Genomic DNA, 13,804 nt, shown 5'->3' with positions numbered 1-13,804 from the left:
CTGGAGGCTGAAGGGAATTGCAGTGTGGTGGGTGTAGTGGGAGGGGCACGGGCTTTGGAATGCGGTTTCGATTTCAATCCTGCTTGTTTTTCATGAGCTCTGAAAACCTCATCCTTGTCTCCTGAGGTTCAGTTTCCTGATGGTGACCTGACTTCATCCACCTACTTACACAGAGCTACAAGGAGAAAATCGGGCCTGGGAATGCTCCTAACAATGGTGGAGACTTACTGGTTATTTAATCTTCATTTGTGTTAACAGTATCAAATGATCCAAAAGAAAAATGAGTCCCTGCTTGCAGAAGGGAAAGGGTCGGTGTGTCTCTTCCCAGCCTGAAGAGTGGGGCAGTGGCAGCACTGAGGACAGAGGAGGGTAAGGCTCTGTTTCCCAGCCACCTGGAGCTCACAGAGGCTCAGGTGGATAGGAGGCAAGTCTGTCCACAGAAAGCCATTGTGTGAGCCTTGGCATGGATGTGCTTGCACAGGGCAGCTGGGCTATGGTGCTGGTGACTTAGGGCCCTGAGGGATACTCCTCGTCTGCCTCCTCCTCCATCTCCTCCTCCTCCTCCATGGAAGGCTGGAAGAAGACATCCGAGGAAGCTTTGCTGGCTGCTGCCATCTTGGGGGCTCTGCCAGGGGCTGGAGTCATAGGCAAAGGGGCCACTGTGGCTCGAACTCGATTTATTTGCAGTGGCCCGGCCTGCAAAGAAAGCAAGAAGAGCTTTCTGTGAAGACCAGATGGTTCCCAATCTTCTGTCCCATTCCCTGCTGGGCCTTCTGTCCTAACTCCTTCATGTGTCCTGTGAGTGACAGCCTCAAGGCCCAGGGCAGTGGAGTCCCCTAGGCTCCAGCCTCCACAGTGCCTGTCTCCTGGCTAAGTGTCCTCCTCTGTTTGCTCGTCCACCAGCTAACTTGTGGTCGGTTCTGTTCCCAACTCTAGCCTGACTGTAGTTTGGAAACATCTTTCTCTTGTAACTTCAGCTAAGACAAAGTGGGGGTTTTCCTATAGGCTCTGTTATTGAGAAACAAGGAAAAGATTAATAAGGGCACAAAAGGAAGCCCAAATACTATAGAACATGGATTTCATAAAAATAAATACCCCCTGGGACTTCCCTGGTGGTCCAGCGGTAAAGAATCCGCCTTACAATGCAGGGGACACGGTTTCAATCCGTGGTCAGGGAACTAAGATCCCACATGCCGCAGGGCAACTAAGCCCGCGTGCCACAATTACTGAGCTCGCACGCCTCAACCAGAGAGCCTGTGTGCTGCAAACTACAGAGCCCACATTCTCCGGAGCCCACACGCCACAACTAGAGAGAGAAAACCCACACGCCACAACTAGAGAGAAGCCCGCCCGCCACAATGAAAGATCCCACGTGCCTCAGTGAAGACCCTGCATGCCGCAACTAAGACCCAACACAGCCAAAAATAAATAAATAATAAAATAAATCTTAAAAAAGTAAATTAAAAAAATAAATCCCCCCTTCAATTACTCTTCCTCTCAACCCTTGTCACTAGAGCCCAGTCCCTAAGCTACTAACCTTTGTCAGCCTCCCTTTACTCATCTGTAAAATAAGCATAACACTTACCTTGCGGGGATGCTGTGAGGATTAAATGAGAAAAATATATGTGAGAGCACATGTCACAGAACCTGGCAAATGACTGCTGCTCAGCAAATGCTAATTTCCCTTCCCTTGGGCATTTCTTTTTCCACCTTCCCTTAAGCCTTTTCTTTCAACAGAGGCTTGTGGTTGTAGTTCCAGTGCAGCCAGTTTGCTTAGTGGGACAATGGTCTGTTAAATGACTAATGATTTATCACAAACACTGCAATTAAGATACCTAAACATTATATGTAAATGCCCAAGCAAATAAAAGCCCTCTTACCCGGTAGGGGTTGTAATTTTCTTCGTCTAGGGCAAAAGGCTGCTCTTTTTCTTCCTCCCCTGTAGGCCCTCTTTCTGCCAGAGGAGATCCAGGGTGGATACTCCCTTGGATTGGGGGGAGTTGGGGACAGGGGAAGAGGACTCTCTGGGATTCTGGGCATAAAGGGGAGGGAGGGAAGTACCTTTGTCAGAGCCCGGCTCTCCCACCTTGGGTGGAGCCGGCCCTGAGGCTTGGCAAAGGTGCTGCTCAGGTGTGAGTACAGGTGGCTCCAAACCTGCAAGGGGTTGTAGGTGGGTTCTAGCTCCAGGTCATCCAGCATGCTCTGAGGAAGAGAGGGGAGGAGCCTCACCTGGGGGACTTGAGGTCATAGAACCCAAGATGTCAGGCAGAGACCTGAGTGTGAGAAGCTGGAGGAGGTATGATGACCCAGGGCTTCACTGAAGGATGTGAAATAGATGCGTGTCCTGCTGGGTGTTCTGCCCCACGTCTGAGTGCTTGTGAGGTAAGTGTCAGGGCAAGGGTACAAGAAGTAGCAGCAACTGAGTGGTTAGGGACACTGAACACTCTGGCCCTGAGAACAATGTCACAGGATTCTGAGGGGCCAGAGCACCATGAAGGTTACAAGGGATCCAGTGTGCGAAGCTGTAAGGGAGGGTGTGTCCCGGCCAGGGTGCTCAGTCTGCAAGCAAGTACACTGAGTTCTCGGCGGCCTTTGAGGTGAGTATAACCAGAGGACATGCCGGCAGAGCATTCCTGAGCAGTCAGGTTTTCCGGCCACAACATCCTGTGTCAGGAACCACTGGCCCTGAAGTGAGACACTGAATGAGCCATGGCCACTTGTGCCCACCTCTCTTTGCATCCCCGTGGCTGCCAAGCCAAGAGTACAATCCCAGGCTCTGTCCTCTCTGCACGTAAGCCAGCAACCTAGCAGCAACGATGCGGTTCCAGTTCTCTGTACCCAGAGCCCCACCCCCACCCCGCCTCAGCCTGGGGAGGCTGGCAGAGGAAACCCAGAATCCAGATCCAAGATGAGAGGAGGGGGAGGAGAAAATGGCCTTCAGAGCTGTTCCCTCCTTTGCATCAGAGTCTTATTTTAAAGCTCTTCCTATTCTCGGTGCCTACATTGGCTGCCTTTTCCTCTTTTTCTCAGAAATAGATGCACACAAACACAGGTACACACACATGCATACACATATTGCAGAGAAAGACCCATGAGAATACACCACCATGCAGATGCTTGCTTACTTCCTTCTGTCTGGCCTCAGTTCCTTGCTTTCTTCTCTGCTCCTCTTACCACACCCTTGGAACCACTTCTGCCTCTGCTCCCCTGTACTTTCCTTCAGGGGCTCACTCCTTTCCCTCATCCCTTTCTTGAACTCCATTATCTTTTCTCCCCTCTATCTATGCCATGAGATCTGGGCTCACTTGCCTCCACAGTCTTACGGCTGTCATCAGGCATGTCCTCAGGTAGCAGGGGGAAAGGGCTGGGCAGCATCAGTTCCCGAGTGGCCACTGCCTTCACCAGCAGACTGGGAGAGCGAGACGGCAGGATCACGTAGAAGGTGCTGGCGGGCTCTCTCAGGCTATGTCCTTGGCTCAGGGGCTCCCCTTTGGCCAATAGCAGCCATTCTCTTTTCTGAAACAAAGACATACATAAACGCTGGTTCATCTTCAGTCTTTGGTGTGTTTGGAGGATTAGTCCCAAATGAGGCTTCCCCAAGTTCCTCTGGGGGTGTCAGGGAGGGCTGAGCCATTTCACCCTGGCCCTGGGGAGGGAGGGACTTTCTGCCTGAATCACCAGTGCCCCAAGGTACTATTCTTTTTCCCTGATTGGGGACATACACAAAGGGTTATCAATGCAGAGACAAGTTCAGAGATGAAGTAGGTGTTCACCTTAGAGGGGGCTAATATATTACCCAATGATAAATGTGGAGTTTCAAGAACTGAAATCCTGGGCTTCCCTGGTGGTGCAGTGGTTGAGAATCCGCCTGCCAATGCAGGGGACACGGGTTCGAGCCCTGGTCTGGGAAGATCCCACATGCCGCGGAGCAACTAAGCCCGTGAGCCACAACTACTGAGCCTGCGCATCTGGAGTCTGTACTCCGCAACAAGGGAGGCCACGATAGTGAAAGGCCTGTGCACGGTGATGAAGAGTGGCCCCCGCTCGCTGCAACTAGAGAGAGCCCTCACACAGAAACGAAGACCCAACACAGCCAAAAATAAATAAATAACTTTATTTAAAAAAAAAAAAAAGAACTGAAATCCTTAAAAACAGAGTCTTAAAACAGAGACTTCTGTGGGATGCTGTGAAAATTCAGGTTTCATTTTGAGGGTGATAAATTTTGCTTGTGTTGCACAACTGGGGTTAGAGTGGGCTGATTGGGGAATGTCCCTGGAATGTCCAGAGAGGGCTTAAAAAGAAGGTGGTCAAAGTCACCTGGGAAGAGAGAGGAGGAGGAGAGATCAGGGAGAGGAAAGCTTTGGTACAAGGAGGTGGGTGGGGACAGGGCCCTTGAGATCAACTCAGCCCATCACAGGACAAAAAGAAGGGTCAAAATTCTGGGGGTGGCAACTCTTTGAGTGAAGGGTACTGCGGAACAGAGGGGTGACACTTTGTCGTCTGCCATGGAGGTTAAATAAGTTAGCATATGGGTAAGAAGAAGAGACAAGCAGACATATTAGCAGATTTTCTGCATGTACCCTTTTAAACCAGGCATGGAAATGAGACAATTTTCTGTGGTAGTTTTTCAAGGAAAACCACAACTCCAGGAACCATGGAGTCAGGACTGTTACAATCATCTTTAAATCTTTAAATTGTGTTCTCTTCCTTGAGGTGATCATCATAACAGGTACATAACAGTCTCCTTGCTACATAAGATGAAAGAAAGCACACTAGCTCTACCCACTCTAACATATATGAAAAGTTGGAAGAAATAATACAGGAGGAAAGGCAAAAAGGAGAAAAAAGATTTTAAGGGGATAGAGGAATTATCAGTGTCTTGTGGAAGACAAGTGGAAAGTGACACAGTGAAGCAGAAAAAACCTTCTGTGGCATTAGAATTATACCCCAGAGCAAATGTGCTGGGGTGGGGGTGGGGCTGGAGTTCTAGAAACTTCTTTTCTCCTGTTTTTCTTTTTTTTTTTTAAATTCTTTTGTCCCCCTTCTTTCCTCTTTTCACCGCCCCTCCTCCTAATACACACTTTTTTTAAGTAAGGGGAATACCATGATGTCTCTCTAGCCCAGCCCCTGTAGACGTGACCCCAGGGCCTGCTGTTAAAACCACTGTAGAATTGAGAGGGGGAACTGTTGTAGTCGGGGGTTCGGGCTCGGAATCGGACTTGTGGGAAACCCTGGTCTGCTGTGCTGATGCCTGGTCTGTTGGTTCGCTTTGGGATCACCTTGATTTGTCTTCCTCTAAATAGGAAGTCATCTAAGGCCAGGGAAGCCCTCACTGACTGTTTGTCTGAGAACTCTATATATGCAAACTCTTTGGGATGGCCACTAAATTTGTCACAGAGTATGGTAACGTGGTTGACTGAACCACAGCCATGAAAGTGTGCTTCCAGCTCTTCCGCTGTTGCACCAGAGTCCACTTTGCCAACATAGGTGGAATGGGCATCGGCCTCCATCTTCTCCTCAATGGACATGATCAGTGGGCCAGCATTGCTGGAGGTGGACTCATATTCATTTGCTTCTGTACTTCATTCTGCAGCTCCTTTAGCTTCTCAGCTTCTTCTTCCATCTCCCGACTCAAGCTTTGATTGCTTCCAGTTCCTTCTCTAGAACAACACATCAACCCTGCTGGGCCCCTTCTGGTGGTCGAGGCTGCATCACATTATTCTCCGCAACCCCGCCCTGCCGGCCAGTCAGTCGCTGGCCTGCTTGCTCGCCCTCCCCTCACCCAGTTCTAGACACTTTAAAGCAGTGTTATCATTTTGTACAGCACAGAACTCTGAGGGGGTCTGGTAAGCCGGGCAGGTGGTAGGTGCCTTCAGAAGTTCATGCTTTCTTAACATTTTGCTTATATCTGGAGATGTGCTGTCTTCCTGAAGAACAGATACAGAATGTATGGAAAGTCTACCTGATGCTTCTCAAGTCCATCAGATTGGAAATAAATGATATAGAAATCATGGTGTACGTGTGCATGGGGAGAATTTGCTCCTGCTCTGAGGACATGGCCTTTTTTTTTTTTTTAACATCTTTATTGGAGTATAATTGCTTTACAATGGTGTGTTAGTTTCTGCTTTATAACAAAGTGAATCAGCTATACATATACATATATCCCCACATCCCCTCCCTCTTGCGTCTCCCTTCCACCCTCCCTACCCCACCCCTCTAGGTGGTCACAAAGCACTGAGCTGATCTCCCTGTGCTATATGGCTGCTTCCCACTAGCTCTCTATTTTACATTTGGTAGTGTATATATGTCCATGCCACTCTCTCACTTTGTCCCAGCTTACCCTTCCCCCTCCCCGTGTCCTCAAGTCCATTCTCTACATCTGCATCTTTATTCCTGTCCTGCCCTTAGGTTCTTCAGAACCATTTTTTTTAGATTCCATATATATGTGTTAGCATACATTATTTGTTTTTCTCTTTCTGACTTACTTCACTCTGTATGACAGTCTCTAGGTCCATCCACCTCACTACTCAATTTCATTTCTTTTTACGGTTGAGTAATATTCCATTGTATATATGTGCCACATCTTCTTTAGCCATCCATCTGTTGATGGACACTTAGGTTGCTTCCTTGTCCTGGCTATTGTAAATAGAGCTGAAATGAACATTGTGGTACATGACTCTTTTTGAATTATGGTTTTTTCAGGGTATATGGACATGGCCTTTTTAAGCCTGCAAGGGATGTTCTCTGGAAGGGATATTAGGAAATTGCAGGGCACTCCATTTCATTTGGCTCAAGTAACTTCCAGTGTGGCTCAGGCTTTGATTATCATTATTTTAATCTTCTTTTTTTCATGCTGGTTCATGCATTTGTTTGTAGATTAGTTTGTTTATTTATTAAGAATTTATTGGGCTTCCCTGGTGGCGCAGTGGTTGAGAGTCTGCCTGCCAATGCAGGGGACGCGGGTTTGAGCCCTGGTCTGGGAAGATCACACATGCTGCGGAGCAACTAGGCCCGTGAGCCACAATTACTGAGCCTGCGCGTCTGGAGCCTATGCTCCGCAACAAGAGAAGCCGCGATAGTGAGAGGCCTGCGCACCATGATGAAGAGTGGCCCCCGCTCGCCACAACTAGAGAAAGCCCTCGCACAGAAACGAAGACCCAACACAGCCATAAATAAATAAATAAATAAATTAATTAAAAAAAAAAAAGAATTTATTGAATGCCTATTATGTCCCAAGCACTAGGCATGGGTATATAGAAATTCATTAGACATGTTCCTTGCCCTCTTAGAGCTTGTAATATAGTAAGCAGAAGGTTTGTAAACTAATGTTTGCCCAAGATTTAGGATGACCAACTGTTTCAGTTTGCCCATCTTTAGCACTGAAAGTCCTGTGTCCCAGAAAACACTTCAGTCCTGGGCAAACTGGGGCAGTTGGTTACCTTTCCAAGACTCCATGGAGAACAGAATATCTTGCCACTGTGGCAAGTCCCTGGGGGCTAAAACTATGGCAATATGACATTTCTTGCACCTCAGAGTTATGAAACAAATTCAAAACCACTACACCCTGGGATTACTAAGAAACTTTGAATGTGGCACCCCAAAAAATTATGATCTTTAGAATTTGAGTCTATTGACTTTGAGACAATAGCTAAGATTCTGTTAGAGAACTGGTATGCAGAAATACGTGAGGTCTCTCAAAAGTAACTCCTGATGTGGGAACTATCAGAGGACTGGGAAGAGGCTGATTTGAAAGGATTTTACAGAATGCTTTAAAACTTCTGGGCTGATTTACAGAGAGGTTGACGGAAGGCTCTGGAAGGAAGACAGGCAAATGTACTTATTAGAGTTTGATAAAGATATTAATTTATCTGCATTTTCCAGGAGCATTCTGAGAAAGTGAGAGATAGGGAAATTGAACTTTAAGGCTCCTATTTTGACTCTGAATTTCTAACCTCTTCCTGGACAGTGATTACTTGAATTCCAGGACCCAAGCTTGAACGAGGTCATGGGTTGACTTGTTTGTACAGGCATTGTACCTGTGATGGAAATGATTAACTGACAAACCAGGTATCTGAGGCTGAGAAAAGGCAGTGGCATGGTGATGTCCCAGAAGACTAACTTTTGGGGTCCTCAAATTGAACAATGCTTAATGACTATGGATGACTGCTGAGTACTTTAGAATACGTTTTTGCTAATTCTAAAAAAAGGAGCATGAGTTGGATGCTGAATTTGCCAGAAGGCAGGCGAAAAGGTGTCTATATTTATGTTGTGCTTAGGGACTTTGCTACAGAAGGTGCCAGGAAGTTTAGATTTTAGGAAGTGGGGATAGATTCTTATTAGAACAGGTGTGACAGGGACAGAATTGAATGCAATGTCATACTCCAAGCTCAGCCTGATTAAAGTCATCCTCCCCCACTTCTAACTACTAAAGCTGTGAAGGAAGGTGTGGCAGCCACTGTTGGTTTCCTGGCCACTGCTCCTCTCTCCCTTGCCCTCTCCCTTCTCTTTACCCATTTTTCAGTCTTTCAGTGATTGGTGTGGGGTGATATGTGACCTATACTTAAATAATGAGACATCAGCAGAAGTTGCTGGGTGGGGCTTCTGGAAAAGCTTTGTAATACGCTGGCAGGCTTTTTGCCTCTGCGCCCTACCCCTTCTTTCTCCCTAGGACAAGACTTGGTCTTAAGGTTCAGCAGCCATCTTGTGGTCATGAGGCAGCAGGCATAAGGATGAAAAGTTCACCTGCTGTGGATGCTGCAGTGAGAAAATGGAAAGAGTCTGGGTCCTTGATGGTGTTGATCAACTGCGTCAGCCCCAGAATTGTCTGTCCCTGCACTTCTTGTTACATGAGAAAAATAAACTCTTAATTACTCAAAGTAGAGTTGGGTTGGTTTTCTGTTAGTTACAGACAAATGGATCCTTTACAGATTTCAAAGAAAAGGAAGAGGATGTGGTTACTCACTTCCGGGTATATGGGGAAACAGGAGTAGAAGGGACAATTTTAATGGCACTGTCAGAAGGGCAGATGGGAGTTTATTATATCAGGTAAAAGCTCTAATCTCATCAAACCAGCACTCCCTTGGTTTGCCATCAATATGATGATGTGGGACCAAATCCATCCATTAAAGAAGCGCTGACCAACTACTGAGTGGGAGTGTTCCTGAGGCAGTCGCTAAGAGTAGGGAAGAGCAAGAGCACTCATTTTGCATTGCTTGTGGGAAGAGACACATTTCATTGTCATAATGTATCTAGGAAGAGAAATCACAGCTAGTTACAGAAAAGCCATGCATACCTGGGGGTTTTTGGAATCTGGAAGGACATCAGGAAGAAGTTGTTAATTTGGCATTATTTGCTTATTCTCTCACTCCAGAAGGCAGGACCCAGGAGGGGAAGAAAAAGAAGCTACAATATCCACTACTCTGCTACTCTCACACTGGCTTCCACAAAGGAGACCAGGGGAAGATGGTAAAAGAGATTTCAAACCCCCAAACAGCAGATTATACATTCTTCTCAAGTGAACATGGAACATTCTCCAGAATAGGCCATGTGATAGGCCATAAAACAAACTACAATACATTTTAAAAGATTAAAATCATCCAGGGCTTCCCTGGTGGTGCAGTGGTTGGGAATCCGCCTGCCAATGCAGGGGACATGGGTTCGAGCCCTGGTCTGGGTAGATCCCACATGCTGTGGAGCAACTAAGCCCGTGTGCCACAACTACTGAGCCTGCGCTCTAGAGCCCCTGAGCCACAACTACTGAGCCCACGTGCCACAACTAACTGAGCTTGCGCGCCTAGAGCCCGAGCTCCACACCAAGAGAAGCCACCTCAATGAGAAGCCCGCATACCACAACAAAGACCCAACACAGCCAAAACTAAATAAATAAATAAAATTAAAAAAAAAAAAGATACTGGATTGTATCTGAAGAACTTAAAAAAAAAAATATCATCCAAAGTATCTTCTCTGACCACAGTGGAGTGCAATTAGAAATCAATAATGAAAAGAAATTTGGGAAATTCATAAGTAGGTGAAAATTAAATAACATACTCCTAAGTAATCAGTGGATCAAAGAAGAAATCACCAGGGAAATTAGAAAATAATTTGAGATGAGTTTTAGTAAAAACACAACATACCAAAACTTATGAAATACAGCTAAAGCAGTGCTTAGAGGGACATTTATAGCTGAAAACTCCTCTATTAAAATAAAAAGAAGAAAGATCTCAAATCAATAACTTAACCTTCCACCTTAAGAAACTAGAAAGAGAAGACCAAACCAAACCTAAAGCAAGTAGAAGGAAGGAAATTAAAAAATACGGGAGTAGAAAGAAATGAAATAGAGAATATAAAAATAATAGAGAAAATCATGGAACCAAAGTTGATTCTTTGAAAAGATCAAAACAAAACAAAACAAAAACAAACGAAAAAAACCTGTTAGCTAGGTTGATCAATGGAAAAAAGAGAAAATATCTAAGTTACTAAAATAAAAAAAAAAGAGATGGCATCACTACTGACCTTACAGAAATGAAAAGGATTATAAGAGAATATTGTAAACAATTATATGACAACAAATTAGATAACCTAGATGAAAAGGACAGATTCCTAGAAAGACACAAACTGCTGAGATTGACTCAAAAGGAAATAGAAAATCTGAATAAATTTGTGTCAGGGGTCCCCAAGACCACTCCCAGGTTCAGTGATTCACTAAGAAGACTCACAGGACTTAGCATATAGTCATACTCATAAATATGACTTATTACATCCAGAGAATACAAAGGAAAATCAGCATGGAGAAAATCTCATGGGGTGAAGTCCAGAGGAAACAAGGAGCAAGCTTTTAAGAGTCCTCTACCTATGGAGTCACACAGAATGTACTTAATTCCTCTATGTTGAATTGTGACAACATGTGTAAAATGTTGCCTACCAGGAGAAGTCATGAGAGAGTCAGTGTCCAACATTTTTTTGAGGCTGGTCACATAGGAACCCTGTACCTAGCACATACCAAAATTCTAGACTCCTAGAAGAAAAGCAGATGTCAGCATATACTTTCACACAGTTTAGGCACAGTAAGCCACTCTTATTATTTAGGGGATGGTGGAAACACTCCCTAAATCCAACTTCCCAGATGCCAGCCAAGGGTCAATCTTGCAAGCAGGACTTTCTAAGGAAAGGAATTTCAGGTCTGCTATATTAACTTTTTTGTACAACCTATAACAAGTAAAGATATAGAATTAGCAATCAGAAAATTTTCCACAAAAAAAGTCAAGGCCCAGATGGCTTCACTGGTGAATTGTACCAAACCTTTAAAGAAATAACATTAATCCTTCAGAAATTCTTCCAAAAAAACAGAAGATGAAGGAACACTTTGCAACTCATCTGTGAGGCTAGTATTACCCTGATACTAAAACTAGAAAAAGATATCACAGGAAAATTACAGACAAATATCCCTTACGAATATAGATGCAAAAATCCTCAACAACATACCAGCCAACCAAATCCAGTAATATATAGAAAGGATTATACATAACAAGAGGGATTTATTCTAGGAACACAAGGTTGGCTTCATATCCAAAAATCAAACAATGTAATAATATATCATGTTAATAGACTAATGGACAAAACTACATAATCATCTCAATAGAGGCAGAAAAAGCATTTGATAAAATTCATGATAAAAACATTCAACAGAACGGAACTTCTTCACCCTAACAAAGGCCTCTACAAAAAACCTACCGCTAACATCATAAGTAGTGGTGAAAGACTAGGTGCCTTGCCCCTAAGATTAGGAGCAAGACAAAGATGTCTGCCCTTGTCACTTCTATTCAACAATACTGGAGGTGTATTGAAGACCAAAGGGCCATTTTCCACATTTTCTGGACTGTTAGCCCCCCTAGGATTATGAGTATGACCGTAGGGAGGGGAAGAGGCACTCATAAAGATATTGAGTGCGTCAGCATCCTAGCACTTGGGGACTAATATTTTTAAAATTTGATTTAGAAAAATATAATAATGTGACATTTCTCACATCAGAGAGCTAAGGTGCATATTCCTACTGTTGATCAGTTCTGTGAAGTTCAAAATAGATGTGGCAATAGGTACATGGGTGGGGAAGGGTCAAAAAGGATGAGTGGGGGCAGGCTATGGTGGGGGGCAGGAAAAGCTTCAGAGTGAAAGTATTTAAGCAGAATCTGGAAAAAAATTAAAAATTTTTCAGGTTCATAGAGGCAAGGGGAAGGGCTCAGCATAAAAAAGGGTGTGGCTGTGTGAAGCAGTTTAGCATCTTTGGGGAACATTTCATAATTTATTAGTGTGGCTGGAGTGGAGGATAGAAGGGGCATGGTGAAAGATGAAGCAAGAGAAACAGACAAGGCTGGGTCACAAGAAGCCCACTGATGTCGTGCTATCCTGCTATTCTAGCCCCTGTCTGTATCCCCTGGAGGCTGTATACACTAACTTCATTCTGATCATTTTTTAAAAATAGCTCCTGGGACTTCCCTGGTGGCGCAGTGGTTAAGAATCTGCCTGCCAATGCAGGGGACACGGGTTCAACTCCTGGTCCAGGAAGATCCCACATGCTGCAGAGCAACTAAGCCTGTGCTCTACAACTACTGAGCCTGTGCTCTAGAGCCTGTGAGCCACAACTACTGAGCCTGCATGCTGCAACTACTGAAGCCCGCGCGCCTACAGCCTGTGCTCCGCAACAAGAGAAGCAACTGCAAAGAGAAGCAACTGCAGTGAGAAGCCTGCGCACCGCAACGAAGAGTAGCCCCCGCTCGCCGCAACTAGAGAAAGCCCGCATGCAGCAACTAAGACCCAAGGCAGCCATAAATAAATAAATAAATTTATTGAAAAAAAAATGGCTCCTGACCTGCCATCACCCCACTCTCAGCTTGGATTCTTGCTCTTGACTCTTCGCCTAATATAACCAAGGAATTTCCATTTCCCCACCCATTTACAGCCCAACCAGGTCTTTGCCTATGTACTTAGACTCCTGCTGGGCATATCTTGGCTTGAATCCTGTCACTTCTGTGGCCAATTAGGGCAGACATGGCCCGTAAAACTCTGGAACGTGTCTCCAGAAACTCTGACATTTTAAGTATGAAACTGAAAGATCTAGGTGGTATTTTCATTTCTTTTCCTAGTTCAGACAGACATGACTTTGTAAGAGAAATGAGGATGTGAAAAGTGAGTCACTAGCTACATAACTGGGACTATGTAGTAGGATTTGGTAATTGAAATGATGTTTTCCTGGTGATGAATAAATACGTCTAATAAATACTTGGAAAAATTATATATATAATTCCCTACCACATTCCACAAAGTAGTTATCCAAGTTTAGAAAAAGGTAACAACAAAAAATATAAAATAAACAATTAGGGGGATTAGGCAAAGGAAAAATAAGGGTAGGGTGATAATAGAGCCAAGATTAGATAAGATCATAAAAATGCAAACCACCCATTTTTGCCAAAAGCTATGCTTATACATACTTGTAAGAAAACCCAGGAACCTGAAAATGAGAACATGGTGGAACCAGCCAACTAACTGAGGGTAAACCAGAAAAATGTATTATAGGCTGTCTAGCCAGATAAAGGATGCAAAAGGGAATAAATGAACGTTTAATAACCATCAACCTCTACATTTGAGTGGGTTGGAATGGCCAGAGGCAGACTGGTTTTCCTGCCTAGAATAACTAGCAAAGCTGAAAAATATACAGAAACCATTTGTCTGAAGGCAGTGAGAAGGTGCTGAGACAATAAAAGTGAGAGGTGGCTCAGTCTCTGGAGAAGGAAGAATTCAGAGGTGAGGG

The 13,804-nt window shown here is 44.7% G+C and overlaps 1 protein-coding gene and 1 pseudogene across 4 annotated transcripts in view; both read right to left on the bottom strand.

Moving 5' to 3' along the window:
- Positions 1-217: 217 nt before the first annotated feature.
- M1AP (meiosis 1 associated protein) overlaps positions 218-13,804 on the bottom strand; it is a 90,583-nt gene continuing 76,996 nt past the window's right edge. For 3 of the 4 annotated variants that reach the window (XM_007184041.3, XM_057558614.1, XM_057558613.1), the window contains 4 exons: positions 3,310-3,516; positions 2,062-2,202; positions 1,586-1,597; positions 218-696 (listed from right to left, as the gene is read on the bottom strand). In XM_007184041.3, coding sequence (XP_007184103.2) covers positions 508-696; positions 1,586-1,597; positions 2,062-2,202; positions 3,310-3,516 — 549 coding nt within the window. In that variant the 3' untranslated portion in view covers positions 218-507. The remainder of the gene's footprint in view (positions 697-1,585; positions 1,598-2,061; positions 2,203-3,309; positions 3,517-13,804) is intronic. The other variant, XM_057558615.1, reaches the window with a different exon arrangement.
- Positions 4,432-5,649, bottom strand: LOC103007398 (polyadenylate-binding protein 2-like; annotated as a pseudogene).

This window comes from Balaenoptera acutorostrata, chromosome 12 (assembly GCF_949987535.1).
Source record: "Balaenoptera acutorostrata chromosome 12, mBalAcu1.1, whole genome shotgun sequence".
In the NCBI taxonomy this organism is placed as follows: domain Eukaryota; kingdom Metazoa; phylum Chordata; class Mammalia; order Artiodactyla; family Balaenopteridae; genus Balaenoptera; species Balaenoptera acutorostrata.
Note: the sequence above shows the minus strand (reverse complement) of the source record. Positions and strands in the feature narration are given on the sequence as shown.